This window comes from Martes martes, assembly GCF_963455335.1.
Source record: "Martes martes genome assembly, chromosome: X".
NCBI lineage: Eukaryota > Metazoa > Chordata > Mammalia > Carnivora > Mustelidae > Martes > Martes martes.
The window spans coordinates 40,773,573-40,799,243 of record NC_137897.1 but is presented as its reverse complement, the minus strand read 5'-3'; the positions used below and the strand labels follow the sequence as shown (position 1 = coordinate 40,799,243).

At 51.9% G+C, this 25,671-nt stretch overlaps 1 protein-coding gene and 1 pseudogene across 2 annotated transcripts; both read left to right on the top strand.

Annotated features, from left to right (window-relative positions):
- The first annotated feature begins 1,233 nt into the window (after positions 1-1,233).
- On the top strand, positions 1,234-24,495 carry GRIPAP1 (GRIP1 associated protein 1). The gene is made up of 26 exons (XM_080831347.1): positions 1,234-1,302; positions 3,380-3,446; positions 3,565-3,626; positions 4,798-4,824; positions 5,626-5,733; positions 10,165-10,315; positions 11,132-11,316; positions 11,513-11,560; positions 12,248-12,279; positions 12,382-12,429; positions 12,575-12,674; positions 13,997-14,074; positions 14,280-14,372; positions 15,356-15,490; positions 16,299-16,394; positions 16,655-16,867; positions 16,998-17,111; positions 17,917-17,994; positions 18,102-18,197; positions 18,331-18,387; positions 18,475-18,574; positions 20,302-20,432; positions 21,784-21,906; positions 22,023-22,116; positions 22,851-23,005; positions 23,921-24,495. The coding sequence occupies exons 1-26, from the start codon at positions 1,261-1,263 to the stop codon at positions 24,011-24,013; spliced, it is 2,526 nt and encodes an 841-aa protein (XP_080687473.1). The 5' UTR covers positions 1,234-1,260; the 3' UTR covers positions 24,014-24,495.
- Positions 8,705-8,993, top strand: LOC308359991 (cytochrome c oxidase subunit 7A2, mitochondrial-like; annotated as a pseudogene). The gene has a single exon. The product of its transcript is annotated as a cytochrome c oxidase subunit 7A2, mitochondrial-like (transcript).
- Positions 24,496-25,671: the final 1,176 nt, after the last annotated feature.

Sequence of the window (25,671 nt, the reverse complement as noted above, 5' to 3'; positions counted from 1 at the left end):
GTGAGTCTGGAGCATCTTATAATGACAACAAGAAAGTGCAAAACAAAAACAAAAACAAAACGATGGGGTCATGCCAAGGGGACAGGGAAGTCAACTTGAAGGAGCTCCCGCTGGCCAAATCTGGGACAGTTTGAGCACCAAAGGAAATAATGATAGTGATTATAATTCATTGAATAAAATAAGTCTGTACAGATATACATACATAAATGGGGGAGAAGAGAAAGCTCTTCCTTACTGTAGAATAGCAACTAATAAATACCAAAGGAATGTTGGTGTTAGAAAATCATCACTGAATACTGAAGCCAATGATTCAGAAATTTTGCATAGAAAGAACGATAAGGAAAAGGTGGTGAAACGTAAACAATGGATGAATCTGGGTAAGGGGACCTGGAATTTCCTTGTACCATTCTTGCTTTTGGGTACATTTAAAATGATATAAAAATTAAGTTACCGTCCCCCACCAAAGAAAGATAAAATAGAGTATGCTAGTATTGATGTCTCTAAACATGCTTTCTAATGTTTCTTTTTCCCAGATAAAAAACTACTGCTTGGGTAGTGGGGTTTGTATAGGGAGCCAGAAAGCACAAGAGAGGCTTATAATGCATTTTACTACTTATTTGGATGTTCCTGGGGCTTCGCCATCCTGTTTTTTTGGGTTTTTTTATACGAAGCTTTTTCTTTTGATTCACTGCCATTCTTTCCTTTTGGGTATTTTACATTTATTTCTGGCTAGGCCCTTTACCTAACAGGATGTAAAGCGTCTTGTTAAGAAAATCAGCGTCAAATCTTACCAAAAGAAAAAAAAAAGCCAAGGGCTTCACCAGAGGCGGGATTTCCCTCTGGGGTCACTCGGAGGAGGGCGGGAACAATACCAGCGCAAAGCTTCCGCTTTCATTTCTAGGGTTATAAGTCAACCATTCTCATTAAAGGAGTACGGCGGAAGGGTGATTTTCTGTCGGCAAACTCTTCCCTAGCGACGAGTCCACCAATGACATAGGGATGCCACTGTGTCGCATCACAATGGGTGGTCTATGAGACCTCAAAAGCCAGATCAGATGACCTAGTTTGCGGTAAAACATTAAATTGCAGTTCACCTGACCTGTCAGTTTCACTCTCTTCTCTCCGTCTCCAAAATACTGAACTTCCGGGGTAGACTCCTCCCCCTCCATTCCTGGCCAGTGGTTTGATCCGACGCTAATACTGACAGGAGGGACGAACTGCATCTGCGCAGAAGGCTGTAGGGGGGGCGGGGGGAGGAACATGGCGCAAGCTCTGTCTGAGGAGGAGTTTCAGCGGATGCAGGTGCCGCTCGCCGCGAAAAGACCACCGCGCTAGGCGACGGGGGGCGGGGTAGAGAGAGGTCGTGCCACCGGCTCTGAGAAGGGTTTGGTTGTGGTGGACCTTGGGTCTAGGGGGTTGGTCTGGGGAAGGGAAACTGAGGCTCTGAGGGGTGAGACTCTTGGGTTCGGAGATACTGTTGGGTTCTGAGGGGTTGGCGTCTGTTAGCTTTGTGGGCGGAGGAGAGCGTCCTAGAGTGGCCGATACCTCACTCAGACCTGGAGGGGACGAGACCTTTGGCCCGTGCAGGGGACACCATGGGTCGGTGATGATAACATTGGGTTTTGAGAGGAGATCCTGAGAGGGCGAAACCATTTTGTCTGGAGAGGAAGGAAACAGGCATTGGGCCATTTGCGTCATGGTGGGGGGAGCCCTTGAGAGGGCAGTACCATTCATTATCCGGTGGAAGGTGGAAATGTTTGTGGGAGATACCACTATGCCAGGGAATTGGGCAAAGACCCCACATGTTGTCATTGTTCTGGAGGTGGAGATCCTGTGTGGGTGCTGGTAGTGGATCCTAAGAGGGGGCACAACCTTTGGATTTAGGTTAGGGGTGATCCCATTAAGCCCAGGGTGAAGAGGACCCCGAATGGATAATACCATTAATTCCTGTTGGAGAGAGGACCAAAAGAGGTTAAAGAGTGATAGCTTGGACCACACAGAGAGGAAATCGTTGCACTTTGGAGAGGTACCCCAGTTGGGTACCCTGACCACTCGAATTCTTTTGTGGACAACTCTGAATTGGGATGCAAGGCGAGAGTAGGCCCTTGTTGAGAGAGTTCCTTACTGGGAAAAACCATTGGATTTTGTGTTTGGGGAGACTCTGAAAGGGGGGAAGCCCTGAGTAGGATCCTGTGGGAGGAGAGGGGAACTCTGAGTGCCGATAGGTGATCCGTTGATACTTGAATGAGATAAACCAGTTGTTCCTGTGTGAGGGATGCTTAGGGTGAAAGGGTGAGATCACGGGAGGGTGAAAGAGGAAGTTACAACCTGTAACTTGTGAGGGGAGATTCTAAATGAATAAGAGTAATCCACTTGGCCCATCCAAGGTTTTGTGGAGGAGAGACCCTGAAGGATGTAGGGCCATCCCGTTGGATTGTGACTGGGGAGTTCTTGAGGGATGTGGGGGACCCTTGAGTGAGGAAGATTGATTTAATTGGGCCATGAGTGAGGGAAAAGCCATTTGGCTCTGACGGATAAGGCTTCTGTGTGGGTGCCAAGGGTGTACAAATTGGATCAAGACAGGGAAATACAGATCATTGGATCTGGTAGAGTAACAGGGGCAGGAAAGATTCTTTAGGGGCCAAGCCCTTTGACCTTAAGCAGACCACCAGGGGGTGAAGGCTGGTGCCATGGGAGGAGAGAAAGATCCTGGTGTGATAAGGGATAATAAGTCTGGGAAGAACTGGCCTCACTGCCCTACAGGGCTGTTAGGAAGGGGTATGCTGTTTGGAGTGGCCCATACTTCACTTTCCCTTAATTCTTTAAAGGGGTTAATTCTAAAGAGCCTTGGGGTTGAGGACCCCAGGCACCTCCCAACTTAGTGTAAGTTGGACAGGAGAATACCAGGCCCTCTTCCCTTGAAAGGTCGGAGGAGTACAGGCCCCTGCCCCCTATGCTCAGGGCCCTCCAAGTCTGGCCAGGCGCATAGACAATACTCTCCTATGACAGAAAGATAGACCAGTGTTTAGTGTCTGATGAGGTCAGCCAGGATTAGGGGGGAGAACTTTATCCTGTGGGCATGGGGAGCCCTGGGATACGTGTGAGCAAGAACTTGACTGCATCAGTGCTCTGTCTATGGCCTGAATGCAGAGGGATGGAAGAGTGAGACTGGCTGTGGTTCTAAGTAGAGCTGGAGAAGGTGGGACAGGGGCTGAGGGGCTGGAGGCTCATTTAGGATGTAGCGTGCATAGGTCTTAAGGAGTGACTAGAGGCACAGGGAGGGCAGTAGGGTCTGTGGGGCTCAGGGGATTAGTTCCCTCATGGTGAAATTAGGGGCCCATTCCTAACCAAATTGTTTCCCTTCTCTGCTTCCCCCAAGGCTCAGCTCCTGGAACTCCGGACAAATAATTACCAGCTTTCAGATGAATTACGCAAGAATGGCGTTGGTGAGCTAAGAGGGTCTCATTAGGTGGGGGTGGCTTTGAGGGACAGAGGCCTGGCAGGAAGACCTTTCAGCTTCCTGCCACTGACTGAGGCTGAGACTCCCTGCTTTCCCCACACCAGAGCTCACCAGTCTTCGACAGAAGGTCGCCTACCTGGATAAGGAGTTCAGCAAAGCTCAGAAGGTACCTCCCTCCACCCACTCACCCACCCATGCTTCCCTGTAACCATCTGACTCATTCATCTATCCAGGGAGCACCTACAGGGAACCAGGCTGAACATTACATGCTGTCATCAGTCATTCAGAAAACTCTAATGGCAGTCTCTTTAGTTTGCTAATTTTGTCTAATCCTGCTTAGTTATTGATTAATATTAATTTGCTCTTTTTTATAAAGATTTTATTTATTTATTTATTTGACTGAGACAGTGAGAGCAGGAACACAAGCAGGGGGATAAGAGAGGGAGAAACAGGCTTCCCGCTGAGCAGGGAGCCTGATGTGGGGCTCGATCCCAGGACCCTGAGACCCTGAGACCCTGAGGCTTAACCGACTGAGCCACCCAGGCGCCCCTTAATTTACTCTTAATGAATTTACAGTTTCAATTACTCAGTCTAATTCACTAACTTCTAACAAAATAGTCACATCCATAGGTGAATCTGCCTTGAATCTGCCTTCTGTCCTCCACTCACACTCCTGCCTTGTGCTCCCACTTTCCATCTGTGTCCTGGTCCTGTTGGTAATGTGAGACTAGACCTACCTCTCAGATCATCTGAAGATGAAATAGTGTATAACCTGTTATGGCCCCTCAAGGCATTCAAGGCCCTCTTTAGTCTTTTTCTTCACTGCTCTTTCCCCACACGTAGCTCAATGTTATGCACTCCATAAATATTTGTTAGATGAAAGCATACATAATGCAGAAAATCTGGCAGTCAGGAAGCTGGGCTTCTCTTTGGTATGGTGCTGATTGCAGAATGTGGCAGTGCCCTCAGCTGCCCAACAAGAGAGCAGCAGTTTTCTTGGTGCATGGGAGGGATCCACGTAGATATGTTTGGACCCACGTAGCAATGCAGCCACAATTTTTGAGCCTGGAAACCCAGCCCTTGAAGGGTTAAATACTAAGACTCATGAACAGTCTCAAGAGCTAAGAGGAAGGCTTGTGAGAGGGGTGCCCTTCACTCACTCACTCCATCATTCCCGTGGACTACAAATTTCATGCAAGTTCTGTGGTTGAAGATGCTCCCATCCCCCAACCTGTCATCATTATCCCCCCTTGACACTTGCCACAGTGTCTCCATAAACTAGTGAGGGAGTCCATCTCCATTCACCTTCTCTCTCTTCCTACCCCCCTCACCTTTAGGCACTGAGCAAGAGCAAGAAAGCTCAGGTAAGGGGACCCATGGTGAGTGAGTATGTCTGGGAAACCGAGGGGCGATATTTCTGTTTGCTGAGATCTCCTGGTACTGGCCTTTCTTTCTCTGTGTGTGCACTTGAATCTGTGACTGCCTCATTGTCATATGTTTGTATGTCTGTCTTTATTTTCCTGTGTTTGTCTCACTCTGGACCTCTCCATCGTTCCTTCTCCCTCTCTGGCTGGCCTTCTCTCTGAGTCTCTCTCTTGCCTGTCTTCCTGTTCCTCTCTGACTGTTGCTTCTCTCCCCAACCTTCCATTTTTCTCTCCCTTACCTGTGCCATCATTTCTCTCTTCTTCTTTCCCTTTCTCTCTCTGTCTGACTCCTTGTTTCTTTCTCCCCCTCCTTTCCTTTGTCGCTTCCTCATTTCTTTCCCTGACCCCCTCTCTTGCTTCTGTTCTGTTCTCCCTCCCATTGATCTCTCTGTGCCTATCTCTTTCTTCCTGCCTTTTCTTTTTTCTCTCTTCCTCTCCGTCCCTCTCTCCTTCCCTATCTGTCTTCTTTTCCCCAATCTCTCTCTACCTGTTCTCTCACCTATTCTATCTACCATTCTCTTTCCTCCCACTCTCTCCTCTCATGTCCCTCTCTCCCCTCCCCTGTCCCTCTCTCCCCTCCCATGTCTGTCTGTCTCCTTCCCTGTATCTGATTTCACCCATGTCATTCTCTTTATCCTATGATCCCCCGCCCCCGTCATTTTCTTCCTCTGTGTTTCTTTGCCATACCTCTCTGTCCTTTTCTACCCTTGTTGGAGACCTGGCCCATATCTGCCACTGCAGGAAGTCGAAGGGCTACTGAGTGAAAATGAGATGCTGCAGGCAAAGCTGCACAGCCAGGAGGAGGACTTTCGTTTGCAGAACAGCACGCTTATGGCAGAGTTCAGCAAGGTACTCGTGCCTGGGACAGCTGAGCGGGATCTGAGGGGTAGGGGCCTCCTGGACTGAAGCTGGAGGGCTGCTGAAGGTGGTTGGACAGAGGCTGGCCCTGGATCACTGTCCATGGTGCTGAAACAGATCCTAGATCTGAGCTGGGGGGCAGTGATTTGACAAATGGGGCCGCTCCCTGTGCTGGGATTAGAAGTCTGCAAGCCCTGAGGACAGCTGGTTCCAGACCAAATCACTCCTTTTCTTCAAGCTTCTAGTCCCTTTGTGTATATTTGGTAGCTGATGCTAGGGAGCTCCAGGTTACTAGAGGGTCTTAGGTAAAGTTCTTATGCTTAGCATGAAATAGAAAAATGTTCTAGCTGCTTCCCTTTTCTCTTCCTTCCCCTTCATCTGACCTGAGCCTGGAGTTCTACTTCTTCTAGATAATTTATCCCAGGTTGGATAATTCTATCTCCTCACAGATTTTAGTGTTCTGGCTGTTCCTAAACCTACTAGGGAGTTAGAGATATTAGCTTTTGTTTCCTAATCTATCTTCTGTGTCCATGGTCAGGAAAGCTCTAAGGGGAACACCTGGGTGGCTCAGTTGGTTAAGCATCTGCTTTCAGCTCAGGTCATGATCCCAGGTTCCTGGGATCAAGTCCCACATCTGCCTCCTAGCTCAGCGGGGAGCTTGCTTCTCCCTCTGCCTGCCACTCCCCCTGCTTATGCTCTCTTTCTCTGACAAATAAATAAATAATCTTTAAAAAAAAAAAAAGAAGAGGTGTCTAAGGTTTTAGTGTGTTTTAAGGAACAAATTCTCATGGCAACAAAAATGGTATTTCCAGGACTTCATGTGAGAATCTAGTTCTTAAGACCTTAAAAAACAAAATATGAAAACAATCTTTAAACAGGTACAGTGTCAGGAGAAATGATTTGCCAACTAATAGTTAAGGGCTGTAAGGCCTAGATTAAACTCTTAGCTCTACCTTTTGCTAACTGTAACCTTGAGCAAGTCACTTGACCTGTTTGCTTCTTGGTTCCCAGATGTTTAAATCAGAAATGATAATGACAGCACCTGCCTTGTAGGGATTTTTGTGAGGATTGAATGGACTTGTGTCTAAATGACTTATAACAGCCTTGTACATAGTATTGGTTATGTAGGTGTTAGCTACTTTAAAAAAAATTTATTTATTTATTTGAGAGAGAAAGAGGTAGAATGAGTGGGAGGAGGGGCAGAGGGAGAAGCAGACTCCCCGGAGAGCAGGGAGCCCAATGCAGGATTCGATCCCAGGACCCCAGGATCATGACTGAGCCAAAAGCAGACACTTAACCGACTGAGCTACCCAGGTGCCCAAGGTGTTAGCTAGTGATAATATCTTATTATTATTACTGATTGATTTTCCCGCTAAAATATTTTTTGACTATTTAAAAGTCTTGGAGCCATCCTGTGGCCCTGCTCTGCCTCAGCCCTTACTACCACTTACCTGCCCAATTCCCATAGCCTTCTTGCTGGTCTCTTCACTTCTGGTTTCTCCTACCAGCCCATGCCCTAGAGGCTCTCCTGACCTGCAGACCTTATCACATCACTCCTTTAAATAGCAGCTCCGAGTGGGTCCTTGACCCTGACTGTTCAGAACCCCTGGTGCTCAAATAATAGCCTACCTCATTTCCTCACTTCTCATTGCTTCCTGCCTCCAGCCTCAGTGGTATCATGGTCCCTTTAGGGTGAGGCAGGGGCAGGCATTCTTCCATCAATCCAACTTGTGTTTCTCAGCACCTGCCCTGGACCAGGTATAAAATCTCCTTCCCACTCCCCTCTCCCTCCCCCTGGAACTGGTAGTGCTCACAGACAGAGCTGGGTTCAAGGCCTGCCTCCACCACTTACTTGCCAAGATACTTCAGCTCCATTTTTCCTCCAACAAATAGTTATTGAGCACCCCCAGCATGCTCTGCATTCTGGAGATAGTTGGAAGCAGCACAACCTGGCCCCCACTCTTGAGTAGCCTACCTTCTGGATGTGGGATGGGGAGAAAGAGAATGTTTTCTTTTTTTTTAACATTTTATTTATTTATTTGACAGACAGAGATCACAAGTAGGCAGAGAGGCAGGCAGAGAGAGAAGGGGGAAAGTAGGCTCCCCGCTGAGCAGAGAGCCAGATGCGGGGCTTGATCCCAGGACCCTGAGATCATGACCTGAGCCAAAGGCAGAGGCTTTAACCCACTGAGCCACCCAGGCACCCCAGAAAGAGAATGTTTTTAAAAATGATAATAGTGGCGCTTGGCTGGCTCAGTTGAAAGAGCGTGTGACTCTTGATCTCAGGGTTGTGAGTTCAAGCCCCATGTTGAGTATAGAGATTACTTAAAAATAAAATCTTAAATAAAATAAAAATTAAAAATAATACTAGTATAGGTAACTGACAGGTAGTGCTTACTGCATGCCCGGTCATGTTCGATGTGCTTTATGTTATTCAGTCATTCATTCTTTTTTTTTTTTTAAAGATTTTATTTATTTGACAGAGAGAGACACAGCAAGAGAGGGAACACAAGCAGGGGAGCAGCAGAGGGAGAGGGAGAAGCAGGCTCCCCGCTGAGCAGGGAGCCTGATACAGGGCTTGATCCCAGGATCCTGGGATCATGACCTGAGCAGAAGGCAGACACTTAACAACTGAGCCACCGAGGCACTGCTCACTCATTTATTCTTAAAATGGGCCAACGAGATATTGTTAAGATCCCTACTAAGCAAATGAAGAAAACCGAGCCCCAGAGAGATGAAGCCATTTGTCTCAAGGTCACATGGCTAAAGAATGGCAGAGTAGAAGTTCACATCCAAGCAGGCTAGTTTCAGGATCTGTGCTTGTGACCCTACGTTACAAAATAAAGTGTAATCATCAATCACAATTTAGAATCCAAACATCTGCCCAGTTTTAAGAAATTAAGAACATCCTAGGTCAGGTGGGGAGTTTCTTTCTTGGTGGTTGGTTGTCAAGGTGGGTGGGTATTAACTGAGCCAAGATGCTGCGGAATCTGCTGGCTCTTCGTCAGACTGCCCAGAGGACCATAAGTACTGCTTCATGCAGGCAGTTTGAAAATAAAGTTCCAGAGAAACAAAAGCTATTTCAGGAGGATAATGGAATTCCAGTGCATCTTAAAGGGTAGAGTAGCTGAGGCCCTCCTGTCTAGAGCTACTATGACGCTTACAGTTGGTGGAACAGCATATGCCATATATCAGCTAGCTATGGCTTCATTTCCCAAGAAGCAGGATTGACTTCAGTTTATCATCTCAGCAGGCAGTTGGGTCAGTTTCGTTCAGTTCTCTATGGACCAGTAACTGATAAATGAGTTCTTCTTTGGGGATCAATACTTAATGACTTATCCTAACTGCCAACAATAAAGCAGTCTTTACCACGAAAAAAAAAAAAAAGAACATACTAGGTCAATTTAATCATGATTAGTACTAGGTAAGAAAGAAATGAACAGAGCGCTGTGCTGGAGAGTTTCAGAATTTGTGTTGGGGGATACCACTTCAAGGGTGACATTTGAGCAGAGCACCGAAGGTTGCAAAGGAGCCAGTCATGTGAAGAACTAGATGAAAGGAATAGTGTTCTGGGTAGAAAATATCCCAGGCAAGAGAATAAAAATTCTCTGTGAGCCTCAGTATTCTCATCTGAAAATGGGGACGAAGGATCTTGTTTTTTAAAAAAGATTTTATTTATTTATTTGACAGAGAGGGAAGGCACAAGCAGGGGAAGTGGCAGGCAGCGGGAGAGGGAGAAGTAGGCTCCCTCTGAGCAGGGAGTCCGATTTCGGGCTCTATCCCAGGACCCTGAGATCATGACCTGAGCCGAAGGCAGATGCTTGACTGACTGAGCCACCCAGGTGCCCTGGGGACAAAGGATCTTGTCTGGACCCCTGTGAGAACTCTTTTAGCCAGGAGTTGAGCAAGGGGCTGGCCTAGTTTTATTCGTTTTGCATGTTTCTCCAAGGCCGAGGGCTGACGATGAGGAGCTGTGGGTAGTGCCGGCCCTGGAAATGCCCCAAAAGCTGTCTGTGCCTAGGCTCCCAGACACAGACCCGCCCTCACAGAAGGGGTCTGGCAGTGGGGCTATTTGTGATGCTGACATCCTGGACCAGCAGCTTCCAGATGGAGCCTGCCAGAGGTCTTGGATTATGACTGCAAGGTTGCGATGATTGGGCAAGCAGAAAATTGCCCTCAGTGGCCTCTGCCCTCTTAGACTTGGCCTCTTAACAGATGGGTGAATTCAGTCATTTGACATTTGTGCCTCAGTGTCCTTATCTGTGAAGTGGGGATAATGAGTTACGACGGCACCCTACCTAATGCAGGGGCATTATGGGAATTATATCAACTGTAAAGTGCATCTGCCAAGTGCTAGGTATATTGCAGCCAGTATTGTTCTGATTCTCTGCTTGTCTGCTCCCTCACTCCTCCCCTGTTCAGCTCTGCAGCCAGATGGAGCAGCTGGAGCGGGAGAACCAGCAACTGAAGGATGGGGCTGCCAGGGCAGGCACTGCCCAGGCTGGGGGTCTTGTGGATGGCGAGCTGCTGAGACTGCAGGCGGAGAACACGGCCTTGCAGAAAAATGTGGCAGGTGCAAGCAGGCCCTCCTTGGGGATGTGGGGACCTTGGGGATTGAGTAGGGTGTTTTCCCGCTGGGGGAAGGGGAAAGGCTTCAGAATCAGGCTGGGCCTGGCTGTGAACCAGCATATAACTTTGGACAAGCCATTTCACCTCTGAGTCAAAGCTTCCTCATCTCCAGGGTGCTTGTGGGGATGTCCACCACGTGGGAGACTGAAGTAGAGCTAAGATGAGGTGGTATCTTTCTGGGTTGAGTTCAGTGCCTGGTACCTAGCGAATGTTACATATTAGCAGATTGGACACCAGAAAGGAGTTCTTTGCTAAATGGAGTGAGTGAGTGAAGGAGTTTTCGGAAGACTCTGAGCCCAGATTGTCCGCGGGGTTTGGGAGGAAGGCTCAAAGGAGTGTGGGAGGGTCCCAGCGTGGGGGTGTTTGGAGAGCAGCTGAGGACTGTGGTGTGGTAGGTGCTGATTTGGTGATCAGGAGGGAGGCTTTGTAGATTTGGTTGAGGATTAGTTGGTTACAGGATTCAGCTGTAAGTAGCAGGAGTGGAGGGTGGTGATCATCACCTTGGAGGACTGTGGGTGGGTCCTGAGGGTTAGGGGGTGGAGCTTGGGGAAACTGGAGGGGATTTCAGTGGATGGGAGAGCTTAAAAGATTTGTGAGGAGTGTGGATGGACCTGAGCCTTTGTTTTGTAGGCACTTGGTCATTTGGGGCAGGGTCTCTTCTGCCTGAGGGATCCAAGGCCAACTCTTCCATCTGCTTGTGGCATGGCAGGGGTCTTCAGAGAACACTTCCTCCATCATCTGTTTCTGTTCTACCCACCAGCCCTGCAGGAGCGCTATGGGAAAGAGGCTGGGAGATCCCAAGCTGCCAGTGAGGGCCAAGGGGACCCCCCGGGGGGCCCCACCCCCACTGTCCCGGCCCCCATGCCACTGGCAGAAGTGGAGTTGAAATGGGAAATGGAGAAGGAAGAAAAGAGATTGCTCTGGGAGCAACTACAAGGCTTGGAGGTGATTCTGTGTCTGTTGGGGCTGGGGTGTCAGGACGCAGGCAGATGCCCTAGGTCTGCCTGCGGTCCCACGGAGATGTCTGTGATGTCACCAACTCGTGGGCGGACAGATTAGGGAGGCAGGAGGGCAGGGGAAGGCACAGGTCTTACCTTCCCCTTTGCTCATATTAACTCCCTCCCTCATCCTTCCCCTGCAGAGCTCAAAGCAGGCAGAAACATCCAGGCTGCAGGAGGAACTTGCTAAGGTGGGGCTGCTGAGCTTTCCCTGGACTTTGTCCCCGTACAACTCCCCACCTGCCATGCTTCTCCTGGCTGGGAAGAAGGACCAGAGTACCCCCTCCCACCCCCGCAAAGCCTGAGTTTCCTCATCTGAAATGGAGAGACGCACATTTGTGTCTCACAGTTGCTTTCAGTATAGAATAGGGCTAATGGGGTTCCTCTGTCTCATGGATGGCCAGCCCCATCCCTCCCTTCTGAGTCCTCCCAGCTCTCCTTGTTCATCTGTCCATGCATTCAAGCATTTATAGACCGCTGGCTCTTAACTTGGATACTGAAGATCAAGTGATGAAGCTGGCAGTCATGATCCTGCTTTCCAGGCCCTCCTGCTGCAGCCATTCTACAACACGGCTGTCAGTCCATATGTTGGGGGTGTAAATGCTGGCCTTTGGAGCCTAGGGGAACTGGGTGGAGATCATGTTGTTGCTCCTGACCACCTGGGCAACCCAATTACTGAACCCTCCCGAGACTCCATTTCCCCATTTATAAAACCAGTAATCCTCGCTTCTCAGGACTATTTCGAGGATTCCACAAGATAACATAAGTAACTTCCAGCTTTCGAAAAGGACTTAGTGAGAAATGTCTATAAATACTAAATTTGTTTTTGTCTTTACTAATATGTTATCAATTGTCTGCACCCCCGTCCCGCCAACCAGCTCTCTGAGAAACTGAAAAAGAAACAAGAAAGGTAAATTTTTTTTTCCTGAGTGGGGGGAGGGGTTTGGGGGGACCAGCGGGTGCAGGGGGACCAACTTGTGGAACTGACCCATGTATGTCTCTCTGGGACCAGTTTCTGCCGTCTGCAGACAGAAAAGGAGACACTATTCAACGACAGCCGGTAACTAGCAGGGGTGGGCATATGGGCAGACAGTGGGGACAGTGCCCCCAGCAGGACTGCCTAAAGGCCACAGGGGCAGAGGTGGGAGATAAGGCCTCAGGCCATGGTCAACAGTCAGGTCAGCGCCCCCCCCATCACCCTCCAGGAATAAGATTGAGGAGTTACAGCAGAGGAAGGAAGCGGATCTCAAAGCCCAGTTGGCTCGCACTCAGAAGCTGCAGCAGGAACTCGAGGCTGCCAATCAGGTGAGCGGCTGGATTCGGGGGTTGCTGAGGTAAAAGCCAGGGCTGGGGGTCCAGGGAACCCTGAGGTCTGTGGAGACTAGTTGGGGAATCCAGTAGTTCCTGTGTTGGAAATATAGGGACTGGATGGGTCCCAGGAGCTAGGAAAATGGGAACTAGGGAGCCCCGAGAGTCTTAGGAGTTGGCCTATGAGTCTGCCTAAATCAGAGATCTCAGGGGGCTAAGGACTTGGGGGGTGTGTGCCAAAGTTCAGATGAATCAGAAACTCTGCGGGATTGGAGGCAGGAGTCTGGAGGAATCTGTGGTCACTAGGGACTGGGGCCAGGAGCTGGAATGAGCCGAAACTCCCTGGAGGTTGGGGACTTTGAGACCTGTGGGAGCTGGATAGATACAAGACTTTTGAGGGTGGACAGGTGGGCCTAGAGGCTGACTGTATTTGAGGCCCTCAGGGGCTGGGGGCTGGTTTGGAGGGCTGAGACAACAGGTAAGTGGGATCACTTGGGCTGAGTGGTCCTGAGACCTCTGGAGGCTGTGGATAAAAAAAGTTGGTGAGTCTAAGATATCCAGAGACTGAAACAAAATTTTGGGTGAGTCTCAGGGTCCCAAGGGTTAGGGGCTAGAGGACTTCTAAGCCTCCAGACTTCCCCCTAGAGCAGGTGAGTCTGAGATCCCATAGATTAAGGGACACGGTGGTTTGTGGGTCTAAGGTCCCTTAGAGCTGGGGACAGAAGTCTGGGTAAGGCTGGGTCTTCAGTTACCTGGGTCTTGAAGATCCCCAGAAACTAGGGACAGGAGTAGCTGGTGGGGGGTGGTGGTCAGTCAGACCTCACCAGGAGGTGGAAACTAGGAGACTGTATGGGTTTGAGACCTCTAGGGTTTGGGGCTATGAGTTTGGGCAGACCCTGAGACTCTCGGGAGCTAGAGACACAGGGCTGGAATGTGTCTGAAACCCCTGGGTGTTGGGGTCAGGAGTGATCTGGGTGAAGCTGTAGTCCCTGCAGGCTAAGTTTGTCCGAGAATCCTAGGGCATCTGAGCTAGAATCTGGGTGAGAGTGAGACCTCTGATGGAAGTGGTTGGGGTGAGATTGAACTACCCCAAAGCCTAGGTGGTGTTCTAAGATTCTTAGACCTGGGATATGGGATCTGAGGCCCCTGGGGGTATTAACTACGAATTCAGGTGAGCCTAAGTCTGATGGCTGGATAGTCTGGGACCCTCACGTGCTGGGGATATGCTGTCAGGTGGCCAGAGAGGCGGTCTGTGCGGTTATAAGCACATCAGGGGAGGCTGAGGCCTGGAATGGGCTCCCCTGACCTGGTCCCTACAGAGCTTGGCAGAACTGAGAGATCAGCGGCAGGGGGAGCGCCTGGAGCATGCAGCAGCTCTGCGAGCCCTACAGGATCAGGTACGTGCTACCGGGCAGCTTCTGGGAGGTGGGGGGGTGCCACCGCAGCATGTTTTACACAAGCAGGGAAGGCCCCAGGGGTTCTGTTTCCCCCTGGTTCGTGGTACGTGTGCCCGTGGGTGTTTTCTTTCTTGGCCGTGGGTGGGTCCTGCTCCCCCCCCCACCATTCTGGACCCACTCTCACCTGGTGTGGGGGTGGGGCCAGGTGTCCATCCAGAGTGCAGATGCACAGGAACAAGTGGAAGGACTTTTGGCTGAGAACAATGCCTTGAGGACCAGCCTGGCTGCCCTGGAGCAGGTACAGGATACCTGGGAGCCCTTGCTGGACCCTCTCCAGCTTCCCGTCTCCTCCTGCTTCTGATCCACATTAGGGCAGGGCCGTCTGGATCTCATGCCATTCTTCTGCCTCTGTTTCTGCTGAATCCTTTGCTCCTTCCTTCCTTCCTTCCTTCTTTCCTTCCTTCCTTTCTTCCTTTCAGGGAGAGAGATTGAGAGTGAGAACTGGAGGAGCAGCAGGGAGTGGGTCAGGGGGCAGAGGGAAAGAGAGAGACAGAGAATCTTAAGCAGGCTCCATGCCCAGCCCAGAGCCTGGTGTGGGGCTCGATCTCACAACCCTGAGATCATGACCTGAGCCAAAATCAAGAGTCAGACGCTTAATCCACTGAGCCACCCAGGCGCCCATCCCAGCTTCTCTTTCCGATGGCTTCCATCCCTCTTTTCTCTGGCCACTCACCCCTGCTTCTCTTGCATTTTCTAGTTTCTCTCCTGTAAAGTATAAGAAGTGTACTAACCTTACGTGTACATTTGATGAATCCTATCTGTCTGGCAGTCTGTCTGTCTGTCTCCATGTGACTACCACCCAGATCAAGATGTAGAGCATTTTCAGCAGTCCCCACAAGGCCCCTTTTACTCCTTCCCAATCGATACTTCCCCAGAAATAATCATTCCACCGACCTCTAGCGACATAGATTAGTTTTACTTGTTCTTTAACTTCATGTAGTGGAATCAGATGCCCATTTTCGTGCCTGGCTTCTTTCCTGTGAGGCTCATCCATATGTAGCACTGGTCTGTTCTTTCATCTCTGTTTACTATTCTGCTGTGTGACTAGACTACTTTATCCATTCCCCCGTTGATCTCTTTTTCCCTTTGAAATTCTTTCTTTCCTCCTGGCTCTCTTCCTGCCTCCCTCCTTGTCTCCCTGGAACCAGGAGACTCAAACCCTGTGGCTGGCCCCCGGGGGGCCCTTTTCACTCTGCTTCCCCTCACCCCCATTCATCCCAGATCCAAACAGCAAAGACCCAAGAACTCAATACACTCCGGGATGAGAATGCCGGGCTGGCGGCTGATTTGCAGCAGCGGCAGACTGAGTACGAGGACCTCATGGGACAGAAGGATGACCTCAACTCCCAGCTGCAGGTGACATCTCTGGCCTTGACCTGGCTTCTCCTAGTTCCCCCGTGTGGGCCCGGGGGAGCCCTCCGTGAGGTGCAGGTGGGGGAAAGATGGGAGTCGGGAGGATCTGGGTTCCAGTCTGGTCTCCTAACTCACTAGCACCTTGTGTCCTAGACTGTGTTGCTCTCCTTCGCTGACACTGAGCATCTTCAGTTAGACAGGATAGCCATTCTGAGCCCATGGTAGCAACTGGAATCATAGTGGCTTAAATCAGATAGAAGGCTAGTTCTCAGTCATGGAAGACTCCAGGTGGGCTGTCTAGGGAGGGAACGATGGCTGCGCCACAACCAGTGACCCAGGTTCCTTCTACGTCGCCACCTTCAATGCAAGACTTCTGTCTTGGTAGCTAAGACACTTGCCCAGGCCCCCACTTAATCATGTTTGTTTTCCATGTGGAAGGAAGGAGGAAAGAGCGAAAGGGCCCAGCATGACCCTTTCCTTTATGAGTATAACCTACCTCATGCTCACCACTTCCGCATACGGAAATTAATCAGTGAGGCCATGCCTCACTGCAGGGAGGCAGGGCAAAGTCAGCTCAACAGCCATGTGTCCGACTACGGAATCTATCGCTAGGGACCGGGGCAGGGCAGGGGGCAGAACACATGAAACACAGATGCCATGAGCAGCGTCTGCCATGTTTCTCATCTAGAAATGGAGAGAACAATACCAACTTTACTGGGGTTAAGGGAGACCCGTCCACCAGAGGTGTCCTGGGCAACGATCATCTGCTGGAGGCTCTTTGTCAGACTCCTCTCTTTGGTCCCATCATTAGGAGTCACTGCGGGCCAATAGTCGGCTCCTGGAGCAACTTCAAGAAATTGGGCAGGAGAAGGAGCAATTGACCCATGAGCTGCAGGAGGCTCGGAAGGTGGGCAGCTCTGCAAGGTGGAAAGCAGGGCTGGGGAGGGCTTGGCCTGGTCTGTGGGGAGGGAGCGGGTGGTGCAGGCCAACACCTGGGAACAACAAGGGATAGAAAGTGACCGGTGCCATGAGGATAGGTGAGTGACTTAGCTTGGTCTGTGGGAATGGGGAGGAGGCTGAATTGGGCTCTTTTGCTAGGTCTGGGGAGAGGGTAGGGGCCCCAGCTAATGTGGAGGGAGGAGGCTGACAGGCATCACCTGCCTCCAGAGTGCCGAAAAGCGGAAAGCCATGCTGGATGAGCTGGCGATGGAGACGCTGCAAGAGAAGTCCCAGCATAAGGAAGAGCTGGGCGCGGTCCGACTGAGGCATGAGAAGGAGGTGCTAGGGGTGCGTGCACGCTACGAGCGGGAGCTCCGAGAGCTGCATGAAGACAAGAAGCGGCAGGAGGAGGAGCTCCGTGGGCAGATCCGTGAGGAGAAGGTGGGTGGGTGGATGGCGAGGTCCTTCTGTGTCTCAAAACTCAGGGAGCACAGCATTGCTGATGGGTTCGGGGCTGGCGCGGGGCCCCCCTCGTCTGCCCACCTTGCCCTGACAGTCTCCCCTCTCCCAGGCCCGAACACGAGAACTGGAAAATCTCCAGCAGACCGTGGAAGAACTTCAAGCTCAGGTACATTCTATGGATGGAGCCAAGGGCTGGTTTGAACGACGCTTGAAGGAGGCCGAGGTGAGTTGGTGGCTGATGAGGCACAGAGGGCTGGTGGGGCGGTGCAGGGTGGGGGACACCCATGCCACACCAGGGGAGCGGGATTGGTCAGGCCCCAGAACTTTCTGAAGTGCTCTGGACTTGGCTAGCCCCGCAGCCCCGCCATCTCCATGGTGGCCTTCCAGAGGGGATCAGGGGACGGCCACCAGGGAGGCAGAAGGCCACATGTGCAATTTGAAAAGGCATCCCTTCCTTCCAAACCCACTTCTGTTAGGAAATTACTGTAATATCCTGATTTTATGCGAACAAGGACTTTTACTGCCGTTGTGGGGGAGAACTCTTCATAACGCCCAAGGGGAAGTGGCGTGCAGTAGTGAGGAGTGCGGGGGCTGGAGGCGGCCGCTTGTGTGGGCTTGAGTCCTGGCTGGGCCGCTTGCTCCTTGTGGGCAGCTCACCTGGCCTGGGGCCTGTGTGCTTCATCAGTAGTTAAAAAAAAAAAAAAGGAATAATCATAGTACCGGCCACATGGGTGTTATGGGGAGATTACATAAACGGAGTCAATGGACATGAAACCCCTACAACATTCTTGGTGCACAGCAAGTGTGTGTTTTGTGAAATCAAATCAAATGAGGCGCGCGTGTCGGTCTGTGGCGCAGACAGCGCAGCCCTAGACGTTCCCCGTATGTGACCCGCCTGAGGGCGCGCGGTGTCCCCACAGGAGTGGCTCCTGCCTGCCTGCAGACACCTGCTGCCATCACGCCCCTCACCGGCCACAGCATCCTGGGGGTGTGGGGGGGCATGGCCGGACCTGACCCTTGTCTCATAGGAATCCCTGCAGCAGCAGCAGCAGGAGCAAGAGGAAACCCTCAAGCAGTGCCGGGAGCAGCATGCTGGCGAGCTGAAGGTGCCCGTGGCCCACCGGCATCCCTCTCTCCCGGGGGCGGGGGGCAGGCCCTGGAGGGAGGACGGAGGCTGCCCAGGCAGAGGCCTGAGCTATCCCCTGGTTTGCAGAGCAAGGAGGAAGAGCTGCAGGGAGTGCGGGATCAGCTCCAGCAGGCCCAGGAGGAGAGGGACTGCCACCTGAAGACCATCAGCAACCTGAAACAGGTCCCTTGTCCCCTGCCCCCCCCACAATGTCCCTGACACACCCTGGGCCTCGCACAGAGACCTGGGGCGGGGAGGGAAGGCACCGCACCCAGCCTTTCTGGCTGCCACCAGCCGTGCTTTCTCTGCTCCACAGGAGGTGAAGGACACAGTGGACGGGCAGCGGATCCTGGAGAAGAAGGGCAGTGCCGCGGTATGATGGGGAGATGGCCAGGCACAGGCCCTTGCTCATGGGACCACTGGGCCTCAGCCTGCCTCTTCCCCTCTCTCTTCCCCACAGCTCAAGGACCTCAAGCGGCAGCTGCACCTGGAGCGGAAAAGGGCCGATAAGCTGCAGGAGCGGCTGCAGGACATCCTTACCAACAGCAAGAGCCGCTCTGGTGTGGACCGGGAGGGCAGGGGGCACCAGGGTGCTTGGGGGGCAGGGTGCAGGGGAGGTTTCCAGGGCCAGGACTGCTTGCTGCACCTCGCTCCACCGGGCTCTCCCGCGCTTGCTGTCCACCTTGAACTTGGTCGTTTGGTCTATCTGTCTCTCCTCTTTTTCTCTTGCTCTCTGCATTACCTCTTTCTGTCTCTCCTCTTGGTCTCTCTGTACCACTTTGTGCCACTTTTCTCTGTCTCTGTCTTTCTCTCCCTGCTTTCTTTCTCTCTCCTTGTTCTCCTGCTGCTTTTTTCTTCTCTGTCCCTTTAACTCTCTCTCTCTCTCCTCTGTCTCTGTCTGGATCCCCACAACCCTCTCATACACATCCCCACACCTCACTTGGTATCTCTAAATCTCCTGTATCCATTCTCTCATTCTGTAAATGTGGACTGAGCCCCCATGCTCACGTCCAGGTTCCTTGATAGGAAACCCCCCCAAAACTCTGTTCTCCGGGAGCCCAGGGTTGAGCGAGGGAGACAGACTTGCATTCAGACAGCAACACTGAGGCTTTCTCACTATGTGGCTTAAATCCATGTTCTTTCTGCCACTTCGGGCAGAAGATGCAACCGGAAACCTTGAGTTGCTTTGGACTTTTTTTTTTTAAGAAGGAAATGGCCTATAAATATGTTTAAATAAATAGATAGGATGCAGTGGTTAGGGCTCTGGTGCATCTCCCATATCACAGGCTCAGAGAAAACTTGCTCCCTTTTCCCCCTGCAGCCACTGGCTCTTGCTGGAGACCCTTGGGGGGAGGGATGTCAGCCCCCATCCCTGATATGTAGAAGCAGCTGCAGGAGCAGAGGCCCAAGCTCAGTGGGCCTGCTCTAAGTGACATGGCAAAAATGAATCTATCTCTCACCCAATCTCTCTCTGCCTGAGGCATTCTGTCTCCTGAAGTAACCTCTTTTTATTTTCTTTAAGATTTTATTTATTTATTTGAGAGAGAGAGAGAGAGAGAACATGAGCAGGGGGAGGGGTAGAGGAAGAAGCAGACTGTCAGCTTAGCAGGGAGGCCGGTGCAGGGCTCGATCCCAGGACCCTGGGATCATGACCTGACCCGAAGGTGGACGTGTAACTGACTAAGCCACCCAGGTACCCATGACCTCTCTTTGTAGAGGGGTTTAGTTTCTGTTTTGCTACAGATTAATATATGAATCAAGCAGATTCCAATGGTGGTGCCATACATTGTCCTTGTCCATTAGATGAAATGAGGACTTAGGGTCGTGGTTACATGTCTGTCTCCATCTTTCCCCCGCCTTGTCTCCGCTGACTTGTATCCTTATGCCCCGTCTCTGTTGGCCTCTCTGCTGTGGCTCTCTGCCTGTCGGGTTTTCTCTCTGCGTGTGGGTGTTGCCCCGTGCTCTCCCCAGCTGTGGGTCCCCTTTGTGCACACCCCAAGTCCAAGTGCGGATGTCCCTTTATGCCCGGACGTGTCCACACTGCCTATTCTCTCCTAGCCTCATCACCTTTTTTTCTCTTCTGGCGTGTGTGTTTGCCCGGAGAGGCAGCTCCGCTTTCCATTTCTGCCTCTCCCTGTCATACTGTCTGCCTCCACCTTTCCCATGCCCGAGTGTTACTTCGCCTCTTTTCTATCTCTGTCAAATCTATTTCTGCCTCTTCCTGCCAGTTGCTTCCCTGGGACCCTGGGGGATTGGGACTCAGGTTTCTCTTCCCTCTCTGCCCAAGGCCTCGAGGAGCTGGTTCTCTCAGAGATGAACTCGCCAAGCCGGACCCAGACTGGGGACAGCAGTAGCGTCTCCTCCTTTAGCTACCGGGAGATTTTGCGAGAGAAGGAAAGCTCAACTGTTCCAGCCAGGGTAAGAGGCAAAGAAGAGCCAACAGCCCAGCTTCTCCCACCCCAATTCTGGGGCCCTCCTTTTGCCCTCCCCTGCAGCCATCTACCTTTGTGGGCCCAGCACGCACATTTTCTTACCAACTTTTCTCTAAGCTCGCCAACTCAAATTCAGATTGCCAAATGCGGGATGGGCAAATTATTCTCTCTTATTCTCTCTGTTCCCTCAACTGTGAGCTAATTCCACCTTTCCTGGTGTCATAAAATATGTCACTCCTAGCAGGTACCTCACCCAGGTAGGAGGTCCTTTTTCCCAACTCATGATCATCACTCGTTACTGTCGTCTGTTGTGTCAGCTTCCTGGCTGGCTGCTTCTATTTGGAAATCATTTGTTATTATTCCATAAGTAGTATGTGTGCTGTGTAGAAAAATTTTAAAAACACACAGAAGCAAAGATTTTATTTTAAATTCAAAGAAACTACACCTTAACCATCCAGAGATCACCACTATAAACCCTCGGTTCACACCCTTCTAGATCTTGCTCTTTTAAAAAATATATATTTATTTTAGAGAGAGACTGAACAAATGAGGGTAGGAGGAGAGGGAGAGAGAGAGAATCTCAAGGAGACTCCATGCTGAGCTCTGAGCCCGATGTGGGGCTCGATCTCATGACCCTGAGATCATGTCCTGAGCTGAAACCAAGAATCAGATGCTTAACCAACTGAGCCACCCAGGTGTCCCTCTCTTTCTTAAACCTAAATGAGATTATAAAGAACCTGTTTTTGTCCAGCTGCTTTTTATCCTCCTGATCTTGTAAATGTTCATCTCATCTGGTAGTTTGACCTTAATCAGATTTCCCTGGTTGGCCCCAACATAGCGATTGCTGGTTTTATGAAAACCAACGCTCAGTTTCAGATCACATGTTGCATCTGGTTGCTTTATGTCCTTTATGTCTCTTGAGTCTAGTGTGGTCCATTGTTTTTTGTGTTCTTTTGTTTGTTTGTTTGTTTTCACGACACCAACCTGTAGAAGAAACCAGCCAGTTGACCCGCAGAAAGTGTCCCACCTTTTCAGTTCTCCTGCTGGCTTCCTAGTGGTATCACTGAGCTTATTCCTCTGCCCTCTAGTTTTCTGGTCAACTAGAAATGAGCCCACATTTGCTACAGGCTCTCCCTTCATCCTCAATAAGGAGATGATGTGGTGGTTCCTGTATCCCCCTTTCGACCAAGGAGATCCAGAGTCCACCGTGGGTGCTCCACTCCCACTGCTGCCGCCCCCCTCCCTGGCTCCCCCATCGGCCCGTGATCCTTTCTGGGACAGGCAACAGTGCTGAGCCTGGGCTGGCCTCTCCCCTCCTCCCCTCCCCTTCCCTGCAGTCCTTGTCCAGCAGCCCTCAAGCCCAGCCTCCACGGCCAGCGGAGCTGTCCGATGAGGAAGTGGCTGAGCTCTTTCAGCGCCTGGCAGAAACGCAGCAGGAGAAATGGATGCTGGAGGAGAAGGTGCCTTCCGCCTGCTTGTCCTCACTTGGCACACCCTTGGCGGGGAGGCTGGGGCGGGGGTGGGGTTGTGTGGCTGGGCCCCTTATGATGTGCAAACATTCTGGGCTGGCCCGCAGGTGAAGCACCTGGAGGTGAGCAGTGCCTCCATGGCGGAGGACCTTTGTCGGAAGAGCGCCATCATTGAGACCTATGTCATGGATAGCCGGATCGGTCAGTGCCTCCTCCCCGGCCTTACCCCCGTCTGGTCTCTGACCTGCTGCCTCCTTCCCCACTGTCTCCTCTCCTCTCACGACTCAGCAAAGGTACTGACAAGATCACAGCTGCTGGAGGGGAGAGCAGGACCCACTGCTCTTCCCTTCTGTCTGAGTCTTTGTCATCGCTTCCCTCTCCTTTCTCCAGTGTGGTTCTCTGTCCCCTCTCCCTCCCTTCTCTCCTCTCCCCATCTCTTCTTTCTGCTGTACCCTTCATCTCCTCTCACTGCTCCTACTGCCTGTCTGGACTGTGTCTGTTCTGGAAGTTTCTCATCTACGTATGTACCCCTTCAGGGATTCTTATCTTTTCCTCTCCCACTTTCTATCCTCTTTCCCCCCTCCCCTCCGTCTTTGTTTCTTCTGCTCCTTTCTGTCACACCTTCTCCTAGCCCCATTTTTCCCTTTTTAGTCAGAAGAACATGGACTGACGCAGGCCAAGCACTGTGTCTGTGCTACGCATGCAGTCAGAGGCCTCTTGCCAGCTTCCCAAGGTGGTTATTACCCCCATTTCTCAGGGCCGCACAGCCAGGAAGTGATGGCCAGGTTTCACACGGCCGAGCCTCCGCCCCCTACCTCACTCGGCTTCTCCCCACTACTTTTTGCTCCCTTCCCTGTTTCCTGCTTCTCTGCCCTGTCTCTTTCGTCTCTCCTCTGGCTCTGCCGAGGGGGGGTTCTCAGCCTGGGCCCTTGCAGATGTGTCTGTGGCGGCAGGCCACACGGACCGCAGTGGGCTGGGCAGCGTCCTGAGAGACCTCGTGAAGCCAGGTGACGAGAACCTTCGGGAAATGAACAAGAAGCTCCAGAACATGCTGGAGGAGCAGCTCACCAAGAACATGCACTTGCACAAGGCAAGTGTGGCCTTCCCATCTGTCCACGTAGCTGCCTGCCTCCCATGCCAGCTGGCCCCCTGTCCCGTCCCCCTGTCCCCACCCCCCACCCCGTCATCTGCAGGCGCCCAGACCCCACCCCACCCCACCCCCACCCCATTCACTGACCATCCTCACCTCCCCACCCTCTAGTCGGTCGGCTCACCTACTCTCCCTTGGGCCTTTTACTCTCCCCTCTGTCCCTGCACCCACCTGCTCATCTGTTCCTGCACACTTTCACCCAGCTCACCCCTCAGCCCGCCCTACTTGCCCATCTACTCATCTGCCCCGTGTCTTTCCTCCCATTTCCTGACATACCTCCCTCTCTCTCACACTTACTCATCAGTCACCCCTTGTCTTACCTTTTACTCACCTGCCTAGTGACCCGCCCGCCTGCCTGTTGTCCTCCATCCATCCTCTGAACCGTCCCTTAGCCCACCCGTTTGCCTACCATGGATCACCCCATATGTCTTCTTGCCCATCCTGCCCCCCCAAATATTTCCCCCATTTCTGAGGGAGTCAGAAAGGATGCAGACCCAGCCCCTGCCTCTGAGAAGGGAGCGCACCATTTAGTAGAAAAGCCAGTGGCAAGGGAAAGGTGGTTTCCTCCAGCCGTACCACACCAGTGGGAGATCTGTGATTTGCTCCTATATCCGTATCCCTGGGTCCCCCTCCCCGGGGAGGCTCCCTACCCCCGCCCACCACCACCCCTGACACACACATCTTTTCCAAGCCCAGCCCACCGCTGGGGCTCTGAGCCTCTCCAAATACCTTCCCATGCCAGGCTAGACATAGCAGGGCTTTGATTAATGAGGTGGGAAGGAGGACACCCCAGGTTTGCTGAGGGAGCTTCCCCAGCTCTTTACCCTGGCCCCTGATGGCTCATTTGTTTCTTAGGACATCGAAGTTCTCTCCCAGGAGATTGTGCGGCTCAGCAAGGAGTGCGTGGGGTCCCCTGACCCAGACCTAGAACCAGGAGAAGCCAGCTAAAGATCTGCAGGCTGCAGCTGCTCCCTCCCCTCCCCCCTCCCAGGACAACTTGCCCTTGGGCTCTGGTGGGAAAATGGGGCCAAAATCAAATAGGTTGGGAGACTGCACATTAAAGGGGCTGGAGGCCTGATGGTTGGTGTTAGTGACCCTGTTTTAGGGCAGAAGCCCTCGGGGAGTGGGGATCCTGAGGGGAGGGGCAGGGATTTCTCATCTTTCTTGGCCCTGGCTCCCAGAGGCCTTTGCCTTCACCTCTGCATGAGCTCTCCCTCCCCAGAAACCAACTCTTTTTTATTTTATTTTTTAATTTATGTCTGGAAGCCTGGCTACTCTGCATTTGGGATCGGGGATGTTTGGGTGGGGCGCGGTCCTTGTTCAGCGTTCTAGCAACATTGTGTGTGTGTGTGTGTGTGTGTGTGTGTGTGTGTGTGTGTGTGTAAAGGCTGCAGCCAAAATACCATCTGGCCAGACGGGCCCACCCACTGACTGTCTACTCTCATTCTTTCCAACCGGGAGGGATGTGCCGGGGATGGGGAGGTCACACCATTGGAATGGGGAGGGAAGTCTGTGGCTTCAGTCCTACTCTCCTTCCCCACCCTCCCCCAACTGTTGCCCAGTTACCGTGGGCCCGCCCCTCCACCAGAGTGACCCAGAAATATCTATACCAGATATGTATGTGGGTGGGTGTGCGGGGGGCATGGGTGTGGGTGTGGGTGAGAGTGGGCTGAGAAGAGGATAGGTAAGTGGTTAGAGGGACCGGTGGATAAGTAAGTGGAAGGTTGCATGGATCAATGATGGGGGAGGTTGGGAAATACATGGGCAGAGGGACAGATAGGTGATCAGATAAATAAATGGGTAGATGGATAGATTGGGGATGTAAGTGGACAGATGGATGGCCAGGGGAATGGATGGATGGGTGAGGAAGGGTGAAGAGTAGGTAAGTAAGTGATGGGCAGGGCTATGGATGGACAGGTGGATGGGTGCTGGAGGTACTTAAGGATAGGGTGGCAAATAGGTGGATGGGGTGAATATACAAATGGGTGAGCGAGTGGGTGGATGGAGGGATGGGTAGAGCACTGGGTTGTGTGGGTGGGAGAACGGATGGGGAGCTGCATGGTGGACTGGTGGAGGGATGGAGAAATGGACAAATCAGGAGCGTGATTAGTGAGCAAACTGAGGCTTACGCAGGTGGGTAGATTGGTTGAAAGGGGAAAGCTGGTCCCCCCTTAGTGCTCGCACCACACCTTTATTAAAAATGAGGCTTCCCCTGTACACAGTGCCCAGTGCTGTCCCTTCTCACATCACTCCATTTGATGCTCCCCACGACACTATCAAGTTGGGCTAACTCCATCAGACAGCCGAGGATACAACCCAAGGCACTTGCTAAAGGACACAGCAAGTCAGTAGCAAAGCTGGGGTTCAAACCCATCCGTGGGCCTAGGCACTCGGTACCCAGTGCTCTGTGCCAACCGGGAGCAGAGTCCTCTAGAGGAGGAGGTGTGAACTAAGGCTGCTGGATGCGGAAGGATGAGGCAGGCTGCCCCTCAGAGTGGGGACCCCCTGGGAGACAACGTGGTATGCCTGTCCCCAACCTGGGTTGCCCCCATCCACACCCCTCTTACCCCCTATTTCACATCTGAAACCAGGATGGTGCTCCAGTC